Here is a 26,940-nt window from a genome sequence, read left to right as displayed (position 1 = left end):
GTTTTACTTGGCTTTATTTTTTAATAAAAAAGAAAAAGAATCTTTATTATACATTAACAAACGTGCAAAAATTCAAACGTAACAAACAAAACGAAACAGAGGGAGTAGTAATTAGTTGGTGGGTTATTCCACATTATAGCACTGTTAGTATGTTTAAATGAGCCTATAAAAGATTTTTTAATCTACCTTAATTAATTGGATTGAATGAAATAATAGTATAAAATTTTGATACATTCTTTCAACATAAACTCAATTCAGTTCATCTCTATTATAATTTCAACATAAACTTAATTCAGTTCATCTCATGTACCTCGATCTTTCGTCCCAACATGATCAATACATTGTAGATTCAATCCCAGAAAATGAATTGTTGGATCTGCTAGTGGATTTAACAGAATGTTGCCCACTTGTTCCGGAGCTTGATCCAGATTTAGTAGATTTGTCAGTAAAGTCGTTGGTTGATCCTAACCCGGACAACCCCTTTCGTCTACTGATCAAGAACGCAGGTTGTTGCGGTGTTGGAAGATAAGAGCTGCAGTTAAGATAAAAGACAATAGATAACATTGAAGGTCTATCCTCTACATCTCCTTGTACACATAACAAGGCAAGGTGCAAGCATCGGATGATTTCGTTGCTTGAATATGAATCTCCCCCTAGCGAGGTGTCTACCAATTCCAATGGCAAGCCCTCGCTCCAATGCATCCATGCCTGTAACATATATGCACAAAGTTGTTAACACTATATGATAAGGGTTATAAGTTGCGACAACTTTTAGTTGTCGCAATCTTATGTGTCGCAGTTTAATTGGCACATATAGGCGTCATGTAAGCTACGCGTCATCAGATTATTTTTACTACAAATGCAATATTTTTACTATGAAAATAGGTAAATAAGGTTGTCGATATAAAGATGGAAGCAAATTAGAATATTAAGATTTTCCTACCTATTTTTGTAACATGTATAATAGGTTTTATAAGTTAAATATTTTAGTTTTCAATTTAAATCATGACACATAAGTATGTCATGTCATTATTGTGACACGGCTTAAAGGTCGCATGGTGTGACCTTTATCATTTTCGTAACACTATTACCTTCGTTAGCCTCTACTGCAATATCTAACGCTAATATATCCGATTTCGTATGACCAAAAAAAAATTGTAAAAGGTTGATATTTGAAAAGTCCATTTTGAGACCAATCTAACAGGATCTCACATGATAAATTGTTGATACGCATATATACTACGTGTATATAGTAGTGGGAATATATGATCAAAATTTTTGACTTTGAAAGCATCTTTAAAAGTGCAGAGAACTTAATGAAACAATGGTAGTACATATTAGCAAAGGTGCAAGAGAAGTATTGTTTGTTGTGCTCACTAGAGTAAGAAGATTTTCAGCTAACTCTGATTGGCGATCACTGATCTTCTTGCCACTTATGATCTCTAGTACCAATACGCCGAAACTGTATACATCTGATTTCGTGGAGATTTCACCATATTCTATGTATTCTGGAGCCATGTAACCTCTACAAATCAAAACATCACAATTTCAGTGGCTTCAACTCTTCGAGCTAGTTTAAATATATTTCTTTCCCCAACTCTAAAATTGATCTTTACACTTTTTGATTTAATCTGTTTCATAATTTTCTTTACATTGTGCTTTATTACTATTTGTGGACATAAAATTTCACTGTCTTACCCTTCTTACCCCACAAGGCCACAACATTTACACATTTTCACTCAATTTCTCTTACTTTATACATTTTTTTGTTATACCCACCCACCTTTTTACATATTTCTCTTATTTTATCCCACATTTTTACACATTTCTTTATTGTCATAATATTTGTGCAAATAGTAATAATTGTGCAGATTATTTTGAAACGGAGATAGTACGATTAACTTTATTTTTCCTTATTTTAAGGAAAAAAGAGATTTGTAGAAAACGTCACTATTGTTGGGAAAAATTAAAAAACCAAAGGTTGCTAAAACTAAATAGTTTTTCTTTGCTGTATGCAAAACATAATAATTATCACATTTTTTTTTGGTTTATAGTAGGTTTACTAAATCAAGGTTTGTAAAATGATGGTATCACTATTGTTGGTAAAAAATGTTCATTAAATCAAAGTTTGCAGGTGAAACCATGCTTTCATTGAAATTCATGAATTATATATGCAAAATTTATAAATAAAAGAAAAGCTTACAAAGTTCCCGCTAGTCTGCTTGTCTGATCTTGCTTTTGATTCACCGAAAACTTTCTTGCTAGACCAAAATCTGAGATTTTTGGGTTCATGTCAGCCTCTAACAATATATTACTGGCTTTCAGATCACGATGAACGATTTTAAGTCGAGAATCTTCATGGAGATACTGTAATCCTCGAGCAATCCCATGTATGATTTTGTACCGTATAGACCAGTCCAACAATCCTCGTGTTTCAGGATCTGTGCACATAATATGTCTATTAAATTCATGTACCCAATCTACAATTCTACATAGTGCGCACGTACATGTAAAGTTTCTATAGAACATAGAACATAGAAAATGAAATGAAGCTGTGTGTAACTATATTCTACTTCACCTGTTTCATAATGATGTTCCAGAATTTAATTTCATGTGTTTCCATGCACATTTTTCTGTTTTTATCTATAATTATACGATATTAGAAATTATGATCGAAATTTTGACATTTTTAAATTACTCATTGACCAATTAAACAAGACCTTATATGTGTATGGGGTATGATACACATCACCATCTAGAGCACGCGTGAATGACAATGTGAACACGACGAGCATCAAAGAGAAGGCTTAACCCCAAGTTCAAGCCAACTCTCAAGGGACTAGTTGTACAGGGTCGTATAAATGGGTATCAACTAGACCAAGAGCAGCATCTCGAGCAAAGGTTTAGTCAGGGCAAAGCAAAGACAGTTAAGAGAGTCAGGACCTCAAGGCCAGGCAAAATTGATCTGCCTTACCAAACTTCCAAGGAAAGACCAAACCTCCCAAACAGCATGAGTCCAAAGGAAGACCGTCAAACAAAGAGACAAAAGAAAGTAAATCGTCATCATACACGTGACAACATATGAATAGGCCAAAGTACTGAATAGTACGCCTATACATACCCCCACCTCATTTATGAGGGGACACACAATATTCACGGTACTTGCTACGCTTTCTCTTTACTTTCTCTCTCTAAGAAATACATTACACTTTTAACTTATTTGTTGACTTTGCATCGAAGCGGGTTTTCTCGGTTAAACTCAAGAGATTAGCTTATCTTTACTCTGATTCACATGACAAGGTGCATCCAGCTCTTCCCCCAGTTTCATACCCGGAACAATATGAATATGTTTTTTCTTTTATATTGTAAAATTTTTAGAAAATTCACTTCAATCGTTAATGGTGTCAAAATCCTGAAATGTGGCCTATTATGAAACGGATAGAGTATGAATATTAGATTAAGCATACCAAATAAAATCAAGTCAAGGCTCTTGTTTGGAATATATTCATATCCAAGCAACATCTCATCTGGTGTTTGGCAATATCCCAGCAACCGAACAAGATTCCGGTGCTGTAGCTTGGCAACAAACATAACCTCATTCTGAAATTGCTCTGCACCTTGAGTTGAGTCTTTGGATAGCCTCTTCACTGCTATCTCTACTCCGTTTGGTAGAGTTCCCTGTCATGGAAGTTTATGTTTAGGTATAAATAATGATGTACTCTGTATAAGCATTTTGTTTGCTCGTGCAGTATCTTAATTATAACATAAAGTTTTTATAAGATACACTACAAGAAAATATACCACTAATGACGGGTAATTCTGTCGTTAAAGTCTAATAATCATTGATTAACGACGGAATTTCTTGTCGTGAACCCGTCATTAATGGGAAATCCCGTCGTTAACCTGTCATAAAAGACATTTGTGACGTTGTTCCCGTCTTTGTTTGGTTGTTATCCCCGTCGCAAAAAAACTTTTGCGACGGGATTTTTTATCCGTTGTTATTAGGTTGTCATTAAAGATACAAATTCTTGTAGTGATAGTGCCATAGTACTCATAGAAATTCAATTTTATAACGTAGTTTTTGACAAATTTTGCCTTAACAAGATAAAGCAATTCATTATAATTCTTTGAAAACAGAAATCTTTGGCAAACACTACAAGAAATTGTACCATTAATGACGGGAAACCCTGTTGCAAAAGGCCAATAATCGTTGATTAACGACGGGATTTTCTGTCGTTGACCCGTCATAAAAGGGGGCCGTCATTAATGGAAAATTCCGTCGTTAACCCGTTGTAAAAAATATTTGCAACGGTTGTTCTCATCTTTGTTTGGTTGTTATCCCCGTTGCAAAAGTTTTTTGCGACGAAATTTTTGACCCGTTGTTATTAGGTCATCATTAAAGATACAAATTCGTATAGTGAAATTGAAGAAGTGTAACCTTGTAAACACCACCAAATGCTCCCTGGCCTAATTTGTTATCTTCAGAAAAGTTGTTTGTTGCTATCTCAAGTATTGCAACATCAATACGGAGAGACTCGACGGACATGAAACTTTCTCCAACTGTTCATCACAAATTCACAATACAAAGAACATTATAATATATTGTCTGCTTCAAAGAATAAGAGAGCATAAGTATTTTGACAAAGAGATAGTTAGGATATAGTGGTATACCATTTTTAAAATTCGTAATATGATTTTCCCGCCTAGAGTCGTTTGTTATCCTTCTCTTTGTACATAGAAAGTAGATGAGAAGAGCAACTAGAACAATCAGGATTGCGACTAGAACACCAAGGGAAATATTCAGTATATGAGATCGATCCGCCTTACTCTTTCCTGCATCAACAAAAGTGATCACCATGACATTTTTATTGCTTGGTTTTGCCTCCAAATTCGATTACAATTTGTAAGTTTACCCTCTGAATCTAAATGTTATTCCTGTTTCCTTTTTTAGTGTCCCAAAATAATCTTCTCATTTCTTTTATTTTCTTTTTTATCTCCATTTTAGTTCCTGTTATACCCTCATAAAATATTTTAAATACCGGAATTGTCCTTAATTTGTTGTGCAAAGTATTTCTTGAAATCAGAATTTTCCATTTTATATTCAACATTTTGTGTTGAATTCAAGCCACATTTATGAATACTCCTTGTTTTACTCATAAATACCGTAATATGCCCTTTGTTTTTTTAAAGTGATTTATGCTTAATCTGTGTGATTTAAACAATGTAATCTTATTGGTTTATCAATATAAAACTATGCAATCTCATTGGCTAGTTTAACTATTAATGGATTGATGAGTTGTCATTTTGATTTCTTAAAAATCAGAAAAAACAACAACTCCCCATAAAGTACAACTTACTCCTTCAATGTTGTTTATTTACTTCTCCTTAATTACCGCGTAAAATGACAAACGGGAATAATGTTGATCCTAAAGTTTTGATGATGACAAAGCAAACTCCTGACTATTGGTTAAGTTATGTTGCATAATAGGTTCCGAGATCCTTAGAGGGATAATGCTAAGTTAAGGAGATCCTGAGTTGGATAAACTAAGCAACGTGGAATATAAGCAAGTAATTGGACCATGTCAGACACTACATTGAAGATATAATCATTAAGCAAGTTTACCAAGGCGAGATCCTTAGGCGAGTTCCTAAGGCGAGATCCTCATATATTATGTGGATCCTCGATGTTCCAGAGAAGGAACAAATTGGGAAGTCTTCGAGTGAAGCTTCTAAAGGTGCAACATGAATACTACAACATATGAGTTTATGTTTAGGATTTATGTAAGTATTTAATATTGTTTATACGTAATTTGGAACAAAAGGAACCTAAGTATTTTGGTACGTTTTAAATTGAAATATATTAACTGTAATTATAAAAGAGTTTTAAGTTGGAAAATCTTTGTTAATAAATAAAATGAATTTAATTAATAAATGTAAACATAGGATTCTGTTTTCATTCTCCTTGTTTCTCAAGCAAAAGATTTTCCATGATCCTTAAAACTCTCCCACGTATTTCTGTTTAAACGTGCAAGTAGTGTTTTGATTTGGTCTCCCTGTTTCTCTCCAATTATGCCCATGTTACTGAGCAGTAACAGTTAGTGGGTAGTTGAGGAGAACATGGGTATCCAACCTTAGGTAAAACTCCTCTATAAAAGGAGATCAAGATGAGTTTTGGCTTTTCAAAACACAACTGATTTCTACAAAATATATCTTAAAGAGCTTAAACGTTTTAAAAGAATCAGTTGGCAAAATAGAGTGTTCCTTGAGTTCCTTATTATTAGCTTTATTACGTACTAGAATCTATCTATCATATTGTATTTTGGGTTTAAGGAATTGAGTGATCCTTGAGTGACTTAGAGTTAAGTCAAAGAGAGAAAGAGCGAACTTAGAGTTTAGTCAAAGAGAGAAACAGTGACTTAGAGTTAAGTCAAAGAGAAAAGGAGCGACTTAGAGTTAAGTCAGAGAGAGAAAGAGTAGCACAGTAATCGAAGGGGATTGCTGTGGGGAACTCGTGTTCGAGAGGAACTCGAGTTAAAGAGTGTATTTGTAATAGAGTTATTGCATTAATACAAAAGAGTAGTGAGGTTCTTCTTGATTAGGGTCAAGAAGGTTCCTCCGTTTTATATCTTTCTTCGCTCATTATTCTCAGTCTCTTTATTGTTTAAATTCCGCAAGAAACTTACCCAAGTTCCCAAGAAACAATTCACCCCCTCTCTTGTCAAGTGTTCCTACTGAACTATCAGTTGGTATCAAAGCAGGATCTCACAAAAATACAGGAAACCCTGTTGAGAAAAAGTTTCTGGAAAGTATGAACGCTTACGAGAAACTCGAGGAAGGTTATTCCACTCAAAGACCTCCAATGTTCAATGGAAAAGTCTACACTTACTGGAAGAACAGGATGGAGATCTATATCAAGGCAGAGAACTATCCAGTCTGGCGAGTCATAGATGAAGGAAATAATGCCCTTGGTCCAAGTATGCATTCTATGTTAAGTCTAATAAGTGCGGTTCAGTATTAATTAACAAGTTAATAATTCAGTGAGATCAAGTGAGCCGAATGCCTAGCTAGAGGCCGCTTCAGTTCAAGTGGAATTAATTATATTAATCCACAGCTTACTCTTGACTGAACCCGTAGGGTCACACAAATAGTATGTAAACGGATCAAGTATTTAATGGCATTAAATACTCCATCTATGGATATTCGGAATCGACGGATCTTGGTTTCAGTGGGAGCTGAGATCGTCACAGGCAAGAAATGAATACTCCGGAAACGATGATATTGCCGGAAACGGAAATATGGATCGTATCGGAAATATAAATATTATCCAAGCCGTAGATGTTGCCGGGAACGGAAACATGGTACGTTTCGGAAAATATTATCGGAAATGGAAATATTGCCGGAATCGGAAATATTGCCGGAAACGGAAATATTGTCAGAATCGGAAATATTATCGGAATCGGAAAATAATTCCGGAAACGGAAATATTAAATATTTGTTCGAAACGGAAATTAATTCCGGAATCGGAAATATTAAATGTTGTTCGTATCGGAAATGAATTCCGGAATCGGGAATTTAATCGGAAGCGTATCGTACGAATTAGCATCGGGCGAGGCCCGCTAGACGAAGGCCCAGCACGAAGCCAGGCCATCGCCAAGCGAGCCGCACGCAGCAACGCACGCCTCGACCAGGCCCAGCGCAAGGCCAGGCCCAGCCAAGGGCGCGCGCGCGCGCAGCACCGCACATGGGCTGTGCGCTTGTCGTGGGCCGCAAGGCCTGCGCGGGTGCACGGCTTGTACGATGCGTGTGCGGGAAATCCTAATCCTATTAGGATTCGTGCGAAGATTAAAATCCTAATCCTATTAGATTTGCTTTGTTATTTAGAGTCCTAATAAAGTTCTAATTAACAAATCCACATCCTAGTAGGATTACAATTCCTTATCCATACCTCTATAAATAAGGGCCTAGGGTCATTATTTGAAAAGACGATTCAAGTATTCAAAGTGATTTTTGAGAGAAAAAATTCAGTCATATAATTGCCTACAATAGCCGAAAATTCTAAGTACCTTAAGGGCGATTCTAGTTGGTCAAGCTTAAGGCGGATCCGGACGTGCTGTGGACTATCTACGGAGGGACGACATTTGGAGTCCTAAAGACTTGTTCTTGTTCGGTTCGGGCGCAGCTAGGGAAGGCACGCAACAAAGTGTATGCATCTAAACTATGCTAAATGATTATGTGTAAATAATTAATATGCTTTCCTGGCTTTATGGTTTTTCCGCATGATTTATGAATTGTCATATGTTTCATAACCTAACAGTGGTATCACGAGCCTCTTATTATTTTCATAATCTAAATTGCATGAACATGGTTAAATATTACAAATTTGCAAGAATTAAAAGGGGTGATTAATTTTCGTAATTGTTAATTAATTGCAAATTGCTTTTATTTAAATATACGTACGCAGTTTTTCGGCAGTTTCTTCGTTACTCATCCAAATCGAGTGATTTTTGTGTCAATTCCGCATGTAAAAGGCATTCTAAAATTTTGACAAAAAAGGTATTTTTTGGCCGAACCCAGAATTCTCAAATTCGAAGCCTAACTATGACTTTTCGGAGGTTTTAGTTTTTCGAATGCAAAATTTCGTAAATTTAAGATGTTAAATTAAATATTTGCTATTCTTGTTGATAAATCTTGAATTTTTTATTGACCTACTGTATATGTTTAACAAGTTTGAATGCCTAGCCTTGTTAATTATGCAATCTAATTTGTAATTATGATTAATTTGTTGGAAATTAGAATAATTTAGAATTAATTTGATTTTCATAATTAATTATAATTTAATTAGATACCTATGATTAAAAACCACCATAAAAATTGTAAATTTATGTTAAATTTTAAATTTTTATGACCTAGACTTGAATCCATGTTAATCGGAAATCAATTAAATAATAAATTTTCGATTTTTCGCCCTAAAATTATGAAATTAATATTATTTATTAATTTGTCATTAATTTTAAATATAAATTTTTAATTTTATGCGACTCGCTCATATAACTTGCACGCACAAAGCAATGGACGCTACGTGTTACCCTTAAGGGGTGTTGTATAGTGCGGGCATGCGACGACGAGCAAGGGAGCTCGTCGCCCATGCGGTACGAATGCAGCGAGCAAGGGCATGGTGCACGAGCACAAGGCAGCAGCCCTGCCTTGTGTCGTGGGCTGTGAGCCATGGGCGTGTGGCCAGGGGCGAGAGCAAGGCACGAGTAGTCGCGTGTGGGCAGCAAGCGTGCTGCGCCACAGCGCGCACTGCCTCGCGCAAGCATGCGGAGCCTCGCGCGCAGCGAGCGCAAGCTCGCGTGCCACGAGCGCTACGCACAGCGTCGATGGCTCGCGCGCAGAGAGCGCCAGCTCGCATACTGCTGCCTCGTGCGATGAGCGCAAGCTCGCGTGCGGGAAAGGCAGGCGCGCAGCGAGCGATGGCTCGCATGGATCGAGCGCTGGCAAGCGAGCGCAGCGAGCGATGGCTCGCGTGCATCGAGCGCTGGCGCGCGCAGCGAGCACCAGCTCGCGTGTTCGATTGATGCCTTGCGATGGTGAGCAGCAGCGATGCGACGCAGCGCATGGGCTGCGCGCACATGGCCAGCGATGGCTGTGTGCGTGTGGCCCATGGGCGTGCGTTGCGTGGGATTGTTGCGTTGCGATTAGATCGTTTTGAAATTTTAATTTGAAATTTTTAGTTTACGTAATTTTAATTAATTTTAAAATTAATAACTTAAATTATTTTCTTGGATTTTAATTTTGAATATTGTAATTATAATAAATTTTATTTATTCTAATTATTTTACTAAAATTAAAATCATGAATTAATTTAAATACGACTGAAATTAAATTAAACTTTTTGGATTCAATTATAAATTTATATGAGCTTTAAATTTTAATTAAATTTGTATGTTTCCGGTTAGACTAGAAATACATTTTTATGTTTAAAATTAGTAAAGCATATGAATTTATTGGTTTAAGTGGGAGCCCTTTTTAGTCATAAACTCTTGATTAGGTCTACAAATCCTTAAGGTTAAAACAACTTTATTAGAATTAATAAGGACTGAATAATTTGTAGATTATTGGTGCCCTTGATTAATTGCTGCAAATATTTACGTGATGCATAATGTGTTTTACTAACTAGCTATGTGGGCCATTCATGTTAATGAATGGGTGAATGGTATATATTGTATATGTACTGTTTTGCAGGTTATGAAGTGACTAGTATGGCCCAAATATGATAGAAAATATGGTCTGCGTACCATTAATTTGAATGTAATTGGTCTAAAGTACCAAAGTTGTTTTTCAATTCAAATATGGTCTGCGTACCATCAAATAGTTGTAATTAGTTTTAATTATAACTTATCCTATTTGAAGAAAATGGTGCCTCCCACGGAGATTTTCAAGACGGACTTTGAAGTTGAAGCTTCAAGATGAAGTCGGGCCATACTAGATCACATTTATCTTATGCATGCTTTAAGTTATTTATTGCTTTAAATATGTCTTAATTATGCATGAGATTGTGGCTTGATTATGTTGCATGATTAAGGATTTTAGTTCACTTAAAATCTAACCAACATAGTAAGAGCCTTAAGTTCCAAACTTAAAAATTGAGTTAAAAGGTGCCATGCCAAAATATACACTTGCTTGGATATCCTTTACATCAATCTAGTAATAGTTTTCGCTCAGCGAGGTGTTACTTATTGGTCCTAAAGGGGCAAGGTACACAAATAATTGTGAGTACATGTTAGTTTTGGTGAAACTCAACGATATAAGTAAGGAGTCCTTTTATGTCGTGGCAAAATCGATAGGTTTACCTAATAAGTTCTTAGACGTACCTATCAACCAAGAATAGTTTCTAGACTATTAGCAAAAGGCTTTTGCTTACCTAAGATGTTTTAGGATTAAGTCGACAAACTGTGCTTAGTTCTTCAATGATTTTAGGGTCTTGGAATCATTTTATTCACACCTGCCGGAACACATAATTCGAATAAAATGCTAATGACTTGTTAAATTGCATGATTGCTTTCATTTTCAAGTTATTATTCATGATAAATGTTTAGACTTTGCATGCTTCAATGTATGTTTTAATTATTGTTTATAATTAAATATCTTGCACTGCAATAAATCCTTTTAGAAAGGTAACAGTAAATTTCCTCGATTGGTAGTGAATCCAAGAACGATTCACGGAAATGAGAGAAAGTGAGCAATTTAAAATGTACGTTTCTTATAGCGACTTTTATGGTTGTTTTCGAACATCAAAGTCGAATGGCAAACCAATTGGTGCTTGTGAATTCAAAATACACTGTAGTTTTGAGATCATAAAGCATTGAGTTTAATACGCTCAGCTTTACCAATGGTTAACAACCTAATATCTTTGTCCATTTAATTCTCGAATGAGTCTAGTCCCTAGACATTCGAATAGATCGATGCTTAGAGAACTTTAGAAGCTTCTGGTAAGATCATCTAGTTGAAACTTAATATTCAACATAAATTAAATGGTAAGAACCTTGTTGGGGTGACATTGGACATGTCTAACAAAGTATAAAAGTCAACACTAGAGAATTCAATTCTTAAGACTATAAGAAAAGGTACAAGAAATAGGAAAACAAAGGAACAAATGAAAGGAATTTACGATTCCGGTTCTACCTATAAGTTTATGTTTAAAGAGAAGTGACCTAGCAATCAAACTTCCTTGGTATCATATACCGCTTGAGGTTCTTACTTCGGTAATAACTCAAACAATGGAAGCTAGGATACACTAATGACCTACAAGTGGGAAATGAAGCATGGCAATGCTACATTAGTTGTAGGGTCATCTAGTTTGTTTTAAGTCCTTTCAAAGGCTGGAACTTAATGGCTATTTTGTTCCATAATCAGCATACCTAAATTTCTGTTTTCAAACACAGAAAGACTCACATTCAAGAAAAACAAAAACAATGTTTGTTTGTTTATTTGAATGAAATGGTCAATTACGGGTTGAGTCAATATGCTTGATTAAAACAAACAACTCTTTAACAATAAAAACTTTACTAGGTTCAAAACAACCCCTTGATTTGAGTTCCACTAATCTTTGGCATTGTTGCTTAGACCATATCAACAAGTTAACATTCAAAAGCTCTATTGTGATGGACTTTTGAAAGTTGATTGATTTCTAGATCAATTCAAGACAAGCTAGTCTTACTTGTTGAAAGTAACAAAAGATATGAACTATTGTTAGAACGCCTAGACAATAGAGTTCAAAGCTAAAGAAAGATTTTATGACTTTATTGTTTCACATGGATTTGAGTGAATATAGGTTTATTTACTCAAATGTGATATAAGTTGAATCTGTTTGGCTAGTTCAAAGATTCAGAAGTATAAAATCCACTTGGCAAGAAATCATAAAGATCTAGGTTAGATCATGATTACTTGAGACCAAATAGGATCATCAATGATTGTGTGTTGTAATTTCACAATCTAGGTCCATAAGATATGGCATATCTTAGTTGGAATAATCGAAGTCAATTAGTACTTGATTCGATTAATGATGAATCATAAAGACTTTTCCTATAATTTCTAAAACAAAATGCTCAACTACCACCAAACTAAACCAAATTCGTCAAAGCTATTGAAAAGTAATTTCAGAATAACTTTTCATAAAATATATCTAGAGAGTTGCAAAACTCAGTGGGAGCTTAGTGTTTGTCATTCGACAAACTAAGGCCCAAGTATAGATATATGTTTCATTATGATTTATTCAAATGAGATACAAGGGTATTTTTTCTACCACGAATTTTTGAGAACATAATGTTTGTTTGCTCGAAATAATGTCCTTTTGGAGATTCGTTTCCAAAATGACAAGTAGGAGAAAATAGACCTCGAAAGTCTTCGAGGCGAACAACAAACATAAACGGACATTCTGGAGGCTTTTCGAAGTGCTTCAGAAAATCCGAACTTATTCTGTAAGGACTTTACAAGTGGCTTTAAAGAATAGACATCTCTTAGAAGACTTTACAAGTGCTTCAAGGAGAACAGAATATTCAAAGGACTTTCAAGTGGCTATTGATATTCTATTGTTTGATGTTCTATACCCAAGTAGGCATAGAATTCAAGTCACTGAAACTATGAGATTCTTCTATTAGATAGTGAAGAAACATAGAGATCAGGTCAATGAAACTATGAGATTCTTCTATTAAATAGTGAAGAAACCTACAACTTGCAGTCAAACTATTATCATATAGATTAATGAGTTTGTGACTTGTAAGAAAGCTATGACGAAATATAGATTCCCTAAAATGGTTAGAGGCCATATATAGACTATATGTTTAATTGGTTAAAGGCCATAAAACATACTCAATGTTTTGATGACAAAATTGAAATTTTGTTGATTTGCAAGAATAGTTTCACACCTATTGGTTGCAAGTTTGTTTTAAGGATAAAAACCATCAAACATGGAATTGTGTTCACACACAAAGCTAGATTAGTTGCTAAAGGTTACAAGCAAATTCATGGCATGGATTGCGTTGAAACCTCATGCATAATCGTAATACACAAGTCTATAAATTCAAGCAATGATTGCATATTGGTACATATAGCAATTGGATGACAAAACGTATTCCTCAATCAAATGTTGGAAATAACTATGTACATGGTATGTCATAGGATTTGTGGATCCAAAATAAATGCTTGAAAAGGAAAGCTAGCTTATAAAATCTAAGTACATATTTAAGCAAGCAATTGGGAATTGGAATTGTATTTTAGTGAAGCTAATAAGTATTTTAGTTTCATAAAATGTACATGATTCTTATAGATTTATAAGAAGTTTAGTGGGAGTACGTAAAAACTTAATTGGTCCTATGTGTATCACACACATATCTCTCTATTGTGAAATAACATTCAAATACTAATGACTTAGATTTGAGATTATTCATCAATGATGGACCAAGGCGAAACTTAGTACATACTGGGTATTAAGATCTATTTACAAAGATCTTATATTAATATTTTGGATTAAGTAATGGCATTTACTAAATCAAACACGAAAGACTCCATTGGAGATATTCGACCCATGTGAATAAATCTAAGTAAAAGATGTTTGAACTATGTATAAGCATTTACTAAGTTAAACATCAAAGGATCTAAGTAAGGTTCTTAACCTATATTATATGTCAAAGAATCTAGCTGAATTTAGTATCTACCGAAACTAGAATGAGCTAAAGTTACATGAATAGAATTCAATTGGAATTATTCTGCAAAAGAATTTATCATGTATGATATAATATGAGGATCGCCAAAAACGTATCGTATGACTCTAGGCATGACGAACATATACCAATCTCTATTGATCTAAGTGAAGATCAACTAGATTGAGATCAAGAAAAACTTATGTTACTTGAAAAGGTACATAGGAATAGTTCTTGATTCAAGGAAATAAAGATATATGCTAAATATTGATGCTACACGCATAAACACTGGCAAAGGATCAAGCAAGACCCTTTGGAGTTAACCATTGATAAGGACGAGCTATAGAGCATCGTGTTTTGAAATGGCAACATGGATTGGAGACCATGAGTTGTTGCGTGGGAAATTAAAATAATAATTTCTATGTTCTAAGATATAGTTGGAGAGTCTTCCACATATCTATGAACTGCTTGGATAGGTAAATCCAAACAAAGCATCACTAGCAACCTATACAGTTGAAGTAAAAGTAATTATTGCCTAAGAAGCAATAAAACAGGGTTGTTTAAAGTTCTTCACTGAACTTGGGTAGATCACCTATCTGCTGGCTTGATGGTTCTTCATTGAAAAATGCGTAGAACCACTCTTGAAGCAAGAAAAACGTCTGCTAACTTGATGGTTCTTCATTGCAAAATGAGTAAAACCACCATCAAAGTAAGAAAGACTAGATCACATAATAAACAAACTCGAAAAGATCTTATCATCATATCTCGAAGAACATTCGATGAAAAGGATATTAAGATTGGCAAAGCATGATAACTAAACCTATGCAACAAGTGAGAAGCAACACTCACATTGTAGCACTGGAAATCAAGCATAGCTTTGAATTCCATGAACTGTTTTAAAGATGGGTTTTGAGGCCCATGGTTCTTAAACAATGGGGTTGAACATTTATCATATATGAAATGTATTTTCATATTCCATTTAATCTTGGTTTAGTATTAAATGATGAGTCCCTTCAATTAGACGAAATATTCAAGATAGACTGTCAGGACCAGTCCTGTGACTAAGAAATGTCTATCAAGTGAACTTGAATGTCAAAAGTTGAGAATGGTCCCTGGTCGGAGTTTTCTATAAAATTGGACGCATAGAAAATGTTAGACGACTAGAATGCAAGATGACTAGTAGTTCTGTTTCTTGAACTATGTGGACATGGCAATGTCATAATCATTTGCATAGATACTTACTTTGGGAAGACTAGTATCGGACAAGACCTATGAAACTTTACTGTAAGAGATGAAAATCTGTCATAAGTAAATTTCATTAAAATTATTAGACACTAAATCCTCAATACCTGAGTGATTTGAGATTACTTGTTTGAGAACTGGTTGCTTTGACGTTGACCAACCGTCGCACCGTAAAAGGAGGCTATAAAGGCAACGCTCAGGTAATCACCTATCAAACGAAGTCTAATCTCAAGATCGCAAGATTGGGATTGTCCTCCCATAAATCGGGATGAGATGCTTAAAAGTTGTACAAGGCCACTCGGAGAGCTAGAAACTGTGAAATGCATGGCCGTGCTCGGATGAATCATAGGCTATGATTATCTGTCTATTTGATCAGTTGAACTCTGAAACCGAGGAACACCTCTGGACATAATAAGGATGACAACTCTTACCTTATGTTCAAGAGCAAGCATCGAGCGACAAAGGAATTAGGAAATGCACACTTGTCCCTAAGGACAAGTGGGAGACTGAAGGAAATAATGCCCTTGGTCCAAGTATGCATTCTATGTTAAGTCTAATAAGTGCGGTTCAGTATTAATTAACAAGTTAATAATTCAGTGAGATCAAGTGAGCTGAATGCCTAGCTAGAGGCCGCTTCAGTTCAAGTGGAATTAATTATATTAATCCACAGCTTACTCTTGACTGAACCCGTAGAGTCACACAAATAGTACGTAAACGAATCAAGTATTTAATGGCATTAAATACTCCATCTCTGGATATTCGGAATTGACGGATCTTGGTTTCAGTGGGAGCTGAGATCGTCACAGGCAAGAAATGAATACTCCGGAAACGATGATATTGTCGGAAACGGAAATATGGATCGTATCGGAAATATAAATATTATCCAAGTCGTAGATGTTGCCGGAAACGGAAACATGGTACGTATCGGAAAATATTATCGGAAATGGAAATATTGCCGGAATCGGAAATATTGCCGGAAACGGAAATATTGTCAGAATCGGAAATATTATCGGAAACGGAAATATTAAATATTTGTTCGAAACGGAAATTAATTCCGGAATCGGAAATATTAAATGTTGTTCGTATCGGAAATGAATTCCGGAATCGGGAATTTAATCGGAAGCGTATCGTACGAATTAGCATCGGACGAGGCCCGCTAGACGAAGGCCCAACACGAAGCCAGGCCATCGCCCAGCGAGCCGCAAGCAGCAACGCACGCCTCTACCAGGCCCAGCGCAAGGCCAGGCCTAACCAAGGGCGCGCGCGCGCGCAGCACCGCGCATGGGCTGTGCGCTTGTCGTGGGCCGCAAGGCCTGCGCGGGTGCACGGCTTGTACGATGCGTGTGCGGGAAATCCTAATCCTATTAGGATTCGTGCGAAGATTAAAATCCTAATCCTATTAGATTTGCTTTGTTATTTAGAGTCCTAATAAAGTTCTAATTAACAAATCCACATCCTAGTAGGATTACAATTCCTTATCCATACCTCTATAAATAAGGGCCTAGGGTCATTATTTGAAAAGACGATTCAAGTATTCATAGTGATTTTTGAGAGCAAAAATTCAGTCATATAATTGCCTACAATAGCCGAAAATTCTAAGTACCTTAAGGGCGATTCTAGTTGGTCAAGCTTAAGGCGGATCCGGACGTGCTGTGGACTATCTACGGAGGGACGACATTTGGAGTCCTAAAGACTTGTTCTTGTTCGGTTCGGGCGCAGCAAGGGAAGGCACGCAACAAAGTGTATGCATCTAAACTATGCTAAATGATTATGTGTAAATAATATTCTTTCCTGGCTTTATGGTTTTTCCGCATGATTTATGAATTGTCATATGTTTCATAACCTAACAATAGAAGCTGGCAATTTCGAGGTAACAACGACCAATGCTCAAAATGAGGTAGTTCCTAAACCTATGTATGAATTTGCTTAGGAAGATTTTGAGAAATTTGAAATCAATGCAATGGCTGTGAAAATCCTGCATTGCGGCCTTGGATCTTACGAACATAACAGAGTTATGGGGTGCAAGAGCGCAAAGCAAATTTGGGATCTCCTTCAAATAACTCATGAAGGAACTAATGAGATCAAACGTTCAAAAATTGATTTATTAATGTCTAAGTATGAACGTTTCGAAATGCAAACAAGAGAAACAATACAGGAAATGTTTACACGTTTCACTAACATTACTAATGAGCTAGTTTCTCTTGGAAGAATCATTCCCTCTGATGAACAGGTTAGGAAGATCCTAAGGAGCATGCCACAGGATGATAGATGGACAACCAAGGTCACGGCACTGTTTGAAACAAAGGACTTCACCAAATTCAACGTTGAACAATTGGCGGGATCCTTGATGACTCACGAATTACATCTACGAGCAGCTGTTCCTGAGAACCGAGGCCTTGCTCTCAAGGCTGAGGAACACGAGGCCTCAGAACCCGATGAAGATGAGGTTGCTACGTTGGTCAGAAGAATAAAAAGATTTTACAGGAACTCTAAACCTGGAAATCTAAGAGGAAGGAACTCAATGAGAAAACCAAGCAGTTCCAAGTCTGACCAAGGATGTTTCAAGTGCGGTGATTCTGACCATCAAATCAAAGACTGCCCTCAGTGGAAAAATGAAAAAGGGAAAGGCAAGGGAAAGGATCAATACAAGGAAAGATTCAACAAATCCACCTTTGCCAAGCCCAACTTCAAGAAGGCAATGATCGAAGCTTGGGAAGAAGCCACTGACTCGGAAGAAGATGAGGATCAACCAGTAGAAACAGCAAACCTTTGTCTTATGGCAAAGATTGATGAATCAACCCAAGATCCATCAAGTGAAGTAAGTTCCTCAACTCTTCAATCTTTGTCTGTAAATAAATTAGTGGAATTATTGATAGAAACTCTAGACAATTTTAAAAAGCTTAGCGTAATAAAGGCTCAAAGTGACAAGGCAATGGAACTTAGCAAAGAACACATAACCTACCTCAATAATGTTAAATCTGATGTACATGGTAGGTTCTTTCAGTTGCCTGACAGGAACACCTCTCTTAAAGACTCTTTTGAAAGAGTTAAAATTGTATATATTATATATGTTTGATGAAGCTGACAATCTTGATGAAGTTCAGGAACAGGAAGATTTCGAAATTGGTTTAATTCGTTTTACAGATAATGATGAGGAAATCTCTCCTGGAAGACAGCAAAATGAAATAGCAGATCCACAAACACGAGAAACTACCACTAACCAAGAAGTTCCTGTAAAAAGAAATCCAAGAGATCCTGAGGAACCAGAAACTGCTGATCCTGAGGAACCAGAAACTGCTGATCCTGAGGAACCGGAAGAAGATCAAGAAACTTCTAATGGAGAGGATCTATTGGAAGTTATAGTTCAATAGGAACAAGGATCTCAGGAAAAAGAAGGAACTGAGGAGACCTTAGATGTTCCAGTGGCACAATTTCAACCTAAGCCCTGGAAACAACAAAGTTCTCACCCAATGGATCTGATCATCAGTGAAATTAGGAAAGGAACTCAAACAAGGTCTCAACTAAGGAACTTCTGTGCTTTTCATGCGTTTCTCTCCACAATCAAACCAAGGAACCACACTGAAGCATTGGAAGATGCTGATTGGATCACTGCCATGCAAGATGAGTTAAATGAGTTCCAAAGAAACAAGGTGTGTCATCTGAAACCCAAACCAAAGAATCAGAAGGTCATAGGTTTGAAGTGGGTGTTCAGGAACAAGCTCGATGAACATGCAACAATCATCAGGAACAAGGCAAGGTTAGTAGTAAAAGGCTACAATCAACAGGAAGGTATTGATTTCGAAGAAACTTGTGCACCTGTTGCTAGATTAAAAGCTATTCGTATATTAATTGTTTTTGCAGCCTTTATGGGATTCAAGATGTATCATATGGACGTCAAATGTGCTTTCTTAAATGATTTTCTTAAAGAAGACGTTTATGTGGAACAAACCCCCAATTTTGAGAATCCCGAATTTTCGAACCACATCTATAAGCGTGACAAAGCTCTCTATGGGTTAAAGCAGGCTCCTAGATCGTGGTACGAGAGATTATCCAAGTTTCTTTTACAAAATGATTTTAAACGAGGAAGAATTGATAAAATTCTATTTTTAAAATCAAAAGGATCTAACTCACTAGTTGTACAAATATACATTAATAATTTACTGTTTGGTACAACTAATGAATGTTTTTGCAAGAATCTTGCAAAGTAAACAAGCAGAGAGAAGCACGGGAAAATGAGATTGGACATCGGGATGATCAAGATAAGATAAGTAAGCAGGACAGTTCCTCGTCACAAGGTATGACTTTTATAGATTTATGCATAACTACTGTATACCATTATAAATACATGTGCGTAAAGCATAACTGAAGTTTACCATTGTTAAGGAACAACCAAAAAATTACAATTAAAATTTGTATTTAATTAGTCAGTAATATGAGATACGTGATTCAAATAGTTCTACCAAAATAGGAGGATCATGGATATATTCTTTTTGTTACAATTTTTTTTCCATCTTTTATTTTTCCACAAATTACTTTTATTTTTTTATTTCTTTTTATATATCCATATTTTTATTTATTTATTCCATTAAATTTTATTTTTTCCAAAATTAAAAGCTAATGGATCACACCTATGGATCTCTCATACCCAAATCCACCACAAATTCAAAACTCATCAATTTCACCACCAGAATCCCTAAAAATAACAAATCCCCAATTTCAAACCCTAAAATTCAAAAACCTCCAAATTAAAACACCAACCACCATCACCGGCGGCCCTAGTTAGCCAGCCATGACCTATGGCCTCGCCCATGGTGACCCAGTGGCCGGTCTCGTCCCCCTCTCTCAGCCGCGCACGGTCGTTGTTCCCTACGTCATGCCAGCCACCCTAAATAGCACCACAATGAGACGCGGGCCACCAGCGACGGCGACCCACGTCCCCTCGTTGGTGGTTGTCGCTTCCCGTAACCCAGCCGCGAAGGCTGCATCTAACCAAGCGGCGCCGGTAACCCACAAACCCACACCTGATTCCGCCCAGCCACCACCATCCCTTGTCCCATTACTTCCCGACCCGACCTCAAACAACCAATCCAGCCCCGACCCGTCAGAGACCGAACAACCCAGCCCCAAAAACCCGAAGAAAAAAAAACCCAGAAAAAGAATAAGGGGCAATGCTCGTTCTCAGGGGGAAAGTACAACAAATCGTGTACCTTCGGTTGATGATGTAAATTTGGTGAAGAGGTTTGCAATTGATATTGAGGAACTTATGGGTTATGATGTAAATATTAAAGGGAAGACGTTGTTTTATTTCTCCAAAAAAAAAGTATGAAAGGGTTAAAAAGTGGTTCCTAAGGTGAACAGTCCTCTGTTGTTTGTTGATACATCTTTTGATAATGAGGATATTGATGAGAAAGTGGAAGAATTAAAGGAAGCAGTAGAAATTGAGAAAAGATGTGGATCGATATGAAGTTGTGAAAGGACCAACCTACACTTGCTACATACCAAAACCATCCTCCCTGATCCTAGCTGTGTTACATTATGCTTTTGATTTTTTTTTGGAACTTTTTATTTTATTTTTTATATTCTTTTTGGTATGTAACCCTCTGTTGGGAAACATAACGATTTTTATTCTTTTATTTATGTGGAACTCCTAAAAGATCGTATCTCTAAAAACTTGGCTTGTTAATTATCATGTTTTATATTCGAATTTAGTACGATGGAACTTAACTTTGAGGCTAACTTAGTTTGCCAACCGTTGATCGGAGGGCGCTATAATCGGTATATATTAGTACTGTATTTTTCTAATTTATGTTAATGTCAACAGGGGGAAATGAATGCAAACTTAACTTAAATTGATCACTTGAGTCCGTCTCACTACTCTCTTCTCGATGTAAGTTTATAAAATTTTATTTCTCGTTTTTAATTTTATTTTCGTTTATTAAAATTAATTTCAATTTTCATTAATTTCATTTAGGAAGTTTAGATTAATTTTTATAAAAATACGTTATTTAATTTATTGCTTTATATTTATGCTAATTGATTATTGTTACATTTAGTGAAAGTTTGCTTTTGTTGTCATCACCAAAAAGGGAGAATATTGTTGACCCTAAAGTTTTGATGATGACAAAGCAAACTCCTGACTATTGGTTAAGTTATGTTGCATAATAGGTTACGAGATCCTTAGAGGGATAATGCTAAGTTAAGGAGATCCCGAGTTGGATAAACTAAGCAACGTGGAATATAAGCAAGTAATTGATCCATGCCAGACACTACATTGAAGATATAATCATTAAGCAAGTTTACAAAGGCGATATCCATAGGCGAGTTCCTAAGGCGAGATCCTCATATATTATGTGGATCCTCGATGTTCCAGAGAAGGAACAAATTGGGAAGTCTTCGAGTGAAGCTTCTAAAGGTGCAACATGAAAACTACAACATATGAGCTTATGTTTAGGATTTATGTAAGTATTTAATATTGTTTATACGTAATTTGGAACAAAAGGAACCTAAGTATTTTGGTACGTTTTAAATTGAAATATATTAACTGTAATTATAAAAGTGTTTTAAGTTGGAAAATCTTTGTTAATAAATAAAATGAATTTAATTAATAAATGTAAACATAGGATTCTGTTTTCATTCTCCTTGTTTCTCAAGCAAAAGATTTTCCATGATCCTTAAAACTCTCCCACGTTTTTCTGTTTAAACGTGCAAGTAGTGTTTTGATTTGGTCTCCCTGTTTCTCTCCAATTATGCCCATGTTACTGAGCAGTAACAGTTAGTGGGTAGTTGAGGAGAACATGGGTATCCAACCTTAGGTAAAACTCCTCTATAAAAGGAGATGAATTTTGGATTTTCAAAACACAACTGATTTCTACAAAATCTATCTTAAAGAGCTTAAACGTTTTAAAAGAATCAGTTGGCAAAATAGAGTGTTCCTTGAGTTCCTTATTATTATAAGCTTTATTACGTACTAGAATCTATCTATCATATTGTATTTTGGGTTTAAGGAATTGAGTGATCCTTGAGTGACTTAGAGTTAAGTCAAAGAGAGAAAGAGCGACTAAGAGTTTAGTCAAAGAGAGAAACAATGACTTAGAGTTAAGTCAAAGAGAAAAGGAGCGACTTAGAGTTAAGTCAGAGAGAGAAAGAGTAGCACAGTAATCGAAGGGGATTGCTGTGGGGAACTCGTGTTCGAGAGGAACTCGAGTTAAAGAGTGTATTTGTAATAGAGTTATTGCATTAATACAAAAAAGTAGTGAGGTTCTTCTTAATTAGGGTCAAGAAGGTTCCTCCGTTTTATATCTTTTTTCGCTCATTATTCTCAGTCTCTTTATTGTTTAAATTCCGCAAGAAACTTACCCAAGTTCCCAAGAAACAATTCACCCCTCCTCTTGTCAAGTGTTCCTACTGAACTATCAAATAACATTTAGATTCGGAGGAAGGAGTATATTTAGTGTCGGGACAACAACAACGTCATGATTACCGTATCTGTTCAATTTTGTTAATTTATCATTTTTCTATTTTTCAACTACGCCTTTTACCCCTACATAAACTTTTGGCTCCACATAGACTATATTCTGCAGGTCATTGACTCATTTCACGCACGTTAAATAACACGGAGTAAATATGATTAGAGTTGTTTGGCAAACGTATTAAATGTAGAACTTAAGATCTTAATTAAATGAACGTACTTAAATTGAGATGTTATTTTAAGTAATGTATAAATTTCATGTCTTTAGATTTATATGAAATATATTCCTAATACATTATTTAATACAAATATACAACCATTTAAAAAGTTTACCTACATAAAATAAAAGGATAAATTGTTTTTTACCACCTAAAAAAATCAAAAAATAGTTTTTTATCACCTAAAAAACTAAAACTTGTATTTTACCACCTAAAAAAATTTTAAAAATTGTTTTTTACCACCTGAAAAATGAAAAAATAGATGAAAATGTTATGTAGGGGGTCACAATAACGGTAATACTTCTAGTATGTTCTATTCTTCCACAATTTCATGTATTTAACTCTATTTTCTTCCCCCGCTTCCTTATTTTCAATTAATTTACATAATTTTTCACAACCATTAATTTATAAAATTGACAAAATTTAATGGAAGTAAATAGCGAAGGGTGAAAGAGTTAAAGAAAATCACACAAGGAATGTATAAAATTGGAGGAAACTTGAATTAGGTAGCCATACATAAAGGTTTCATCTATTTTTTCGTTTTTTAGGTGGTAAAAAACAAGTTTTAATTATTTTTTAGGTGGTAAAATACAAGTTTTAATTTTTTAGGTGGTAAAAAACAATTTTTCGATTTTTGTAGGTGGTAAAAAATAATTTGTCCAAAATAAAAATTATGTTTTACAAAGTTAATTAGTCACCCCAAAGTCCCCAATCACCACCTCAATGATGTTGCACTCTGTCTTGGGAATTATTCCGTACTATTAATTCTATAATTACTCTCATACTACCTTCGTTTCAAAATTATATTTACCCTTTTTCGTTTTACCCTGTTTTATAAGTTTTTTACACTTTGTTTTATTATATTTTTGGACATGAAATTTAATTATCCTTCTTACCCTCATAATATTTTCAATTTTCACTCTTTTTCTTTTACTTTATTCATTTTTTCCTTATATCCACCCACCTTTTTACACATTTCTTTTTATTTTATCCATATTTTATTATATTCAATTAACTTTTCTACTTTTGTCTTAGGCCATGTTCTTTTGGACTTTAATGCAGTTACATTCAGTTCAGTTCGGTTCAGTTCAGTTCCATTCAGTTTAGTTTAGTTCAGTTCATTTCAGTTCAGTTCAGCTTTATTCAGTTCAATTCAGTTCAGTTCAAAAGAACGGATTCATCTTTCCTTGTAATTATTTTTATTCTTGATATTGCAATTAAAATTGACAATTATTACTTATACTTATATAAATTATTATTATCACTTAAATATTACTCCCTCCATTTCTTTTTGATGTATCCATTTGGAATCTCGTGTGGTTTTTAAGAAAATTGGAATATTAGTTTGTATGAGTATAAGTGTAATGATTGGGTGTAAGAGATTATAATAAATAAAGGAGTGAGAAAATAATAAAAAAAAATAAGGTAAGAGAGAGAAGTGATAATGATGGGTGATAAAGGAGGTGAGAGAGTGGGTATATGGAGAAGGGAAAAGAATTAAATATTATGGGTGGGGAAAATTAGGTGGGAATATGGGTAGAATATTTAGGTATTTTGGTAATTAGATAGAAATTTAAGGTTATTTTAGAATAAAATGTATGTCCAAAAATAGAATAGATTCTAAATGGATACAACAATATGAAACGCTTAAAATGAAAACGGATACAACAAAAAGAAACGGAGGGAGTACTATTATTATATTAATATTATATGTAATTATTGTTATTAATAAATAATTATGATTATTGTAGTTATTATTTATTATTATGAGTATTGTTATAAATATTAATTATTAATTATTAATTATTAATTATTAATTATTAATTATTAATTATTAATTATTAATTATTAATTATTAATTATTAATTATTAATTATTAATTATTAATTATTAATTATTAATTATTAATTATTAATTATTAATTATTAATTATTAATTATTAATTATTAATTATTAATTATTAATTATTAATTATTTATTATTAATTATTAATTATTAATTATTAATTATTAATTATTAATTATTAATTATTAATTATTAATTATTAATTATTAATTATTAATTATTAATTATTAATTATTAATTATTAATTATTAATTATTAATTATTAATTATTAATTATTAATTATCAATTATCAATTATTAATTATTAATTATCAATTATCAATTATTAATTATTAATTATTAATTATCAAAAATTGTGTCCTAGGCCCGCCTCACGACCCACGACTTGGTGCACGTGTCGGGCCGTGTTTTTCGTGCCGGGTCGGGTTGAGCCATGCTCGACCCACAACCATATTTACTATTATGTACGTATGGCATTGGCTTGACCGACACAAGTACGATACAGTCCACAACAAAAAAACACGGCGCGACACGAACACAAAAAGAACGGCCTGAAGCGATTGTGAAGTAGCTAGTGAGCTGGGCTCGGGCTATAGATTTTTTGGAAAAGGTACCGTAAAAGTTAAATTGTGAGAATTAGCCTCTTGTGAAGTTTTGACACGACCGACCCTACACGAAATAAGTGGACTCAGCAAGGACCGGGTCCAAGACATAAAGTTCGGTACCCTACATGACCCACATTCATCTTTAATATGTACGTAGCCTCTCAACTGTTGTTGATTTTGACAAACTACTTTCCTAACCAAAACAAAAACATTAAAAGCAATTGAATAAGTTTGTACCTGGATTAGTCATAGTAATCGGGGAGCTTGATGAGGTAGGAGCTGGTGGTTTAGGGACTAAATCGTCGTAGAATTGTACTCGACCATATCTCAATTGACAACTTGGAAAGAAGATTCCAATTGCTACACTATTGTTGAAGTTAGCAATAAACATGATCCTCAACGCTATATGAAGACAATTATTGCAGTCACGCCCACTTAAATCAGGGGTGCACTGAGCCAAGCAATACACAGTTTCGTACGACGACCATCGCGCACGCCTCGTAGCAAAATGTCCCGAAGATGTAGATAGGGCAGCTTGATCAATAACCTTGTCCATTTCACTTGCCAATACTGGAGAAAACTGGCTATAATTTGAAACACCGATGGAACTATGTTTATAGTCATGTACAGACATATCGAGTAAGGAGAAAATGGAAGATTTGGAATATCTTAACATACATTCAAGATACCATACAATCGCTTCTTTCTTTAAGGGGCAAACTTGTACAATCTTTTGTGTAGCTTCCTTAATACACTGCCTGCATATCTCCAGGCTTACGTCTTCTCGGCATTGATAGAGGCCATACACTTTGTCAGGGTCATCTCCAATAGTGGAATTATAGAACTTTTGAGTTGAGGTTTTGGAGGAGAGGTCGGAGAAAAGGAGATTGAGGTTTTTCTGATATACGCTATTTATGGTGTAATTAGCAACGGACACAGAACAAGCTTCATCCGAAAAGTTTATGCCTGTGGCAACTCTAATGAGTTGCCACAGGCTTACCATTAGTGAGGCGAAAGAAATAAACAGAGTTTTCCCCATGGGAGAAGAGGAGAGAGTACTTGAAAATGAATATCAAGTTTAATTGTATTAGTTCTCAACAAAAGATATTTAATCAACCTCCTCCACAAAAATGTTATACTAGTATCTTTAACAGGACGTTTTGAACTTATTAGAAGACCTAACTAGTCAACTACCTATACAGGTAAGTCTACTTGTACGACAGGGTATGTAAATTACTCAAAAGCCATTACCAAGTGGACAAGTAGGTACAAAATCGTCTGCATGCAAACAAATCTACGTGTATATATGTGAGTCGGTCATTGATTAATTTTTGCAGAAAAATAAATATATAAGTTGGTAG

At 35.0% G+C, this 26,940-nt stretch overlaps 1 protein-coding gene across 3 annotated transcripts; it reads right to left on the bottom strand.

Moving 5' to 3' along the window:
• Positions 1-102: 102 nt before the first annotated feature.
• Positions 103-26,708, bottom strand: LOC110792466 (cysteine-rich receptor-like protein kinase 10). 3 transcript variants are annotated; one of them, XM_056830893.1, is made up of 8 exons: positions 26,258-26,398; positions 25,817-26,163; positions 4,672-4,833; positions 4,439-4,560; positions 3,468-3,678; positions 2,204-2,441; positions 1,378-1,525; positions 103-708 (listed from the first exon to the last, which is right to left on the bottom strand). In XM_056830893.1, exons 2-8 carry the CDS (start codon positions 26,133-26,135, stop codon positions 334-336), a joined length of 1,575 nt encoding a protein of 524 aa, XP_056686871.1. In that variant the 5' UTR covers positions 26,136-26,163; positions 26,258-26,398; the 3' UTR covers positions 103-333. The 3 variants fall into 3 exon arrangements, with proteins under 3 accessions (XP_056686871.1, XP_021852956.2, XP_021852957.2); XM_021997264.2 differs by having other exon boundaries at positions 25,817-26,705; XM_021997265.2 differs by lacking the exon at positions 1,378-1,525 and having other exon boundaries at positions 25,817-26,708.
• Between the last annotated feature and the right edge of the window lie 232 nt (positions 26,709-26,940).

Source organism: Spinacia oleracea, chromosome 6, assembly GCF_020520425.1.
Source record: "Spinacia oleracea cultivar Varoflay chromosome 6, BTI_SOV_V1, whole genome shotgun sequence".
Classification (NCBI taxonomy): Eukaryota; Viridiplantae; Streptophyta; class Magnoliopsida; order Caryophyllales; family Amaranthaceae; genus Spinacia; species Spinacia oleracea.
The sequence above is the reverse complement of the archived record's forward strand: the minus strand, read 5'-3'. Positions and strand labels throughout refer to the sequence as shown.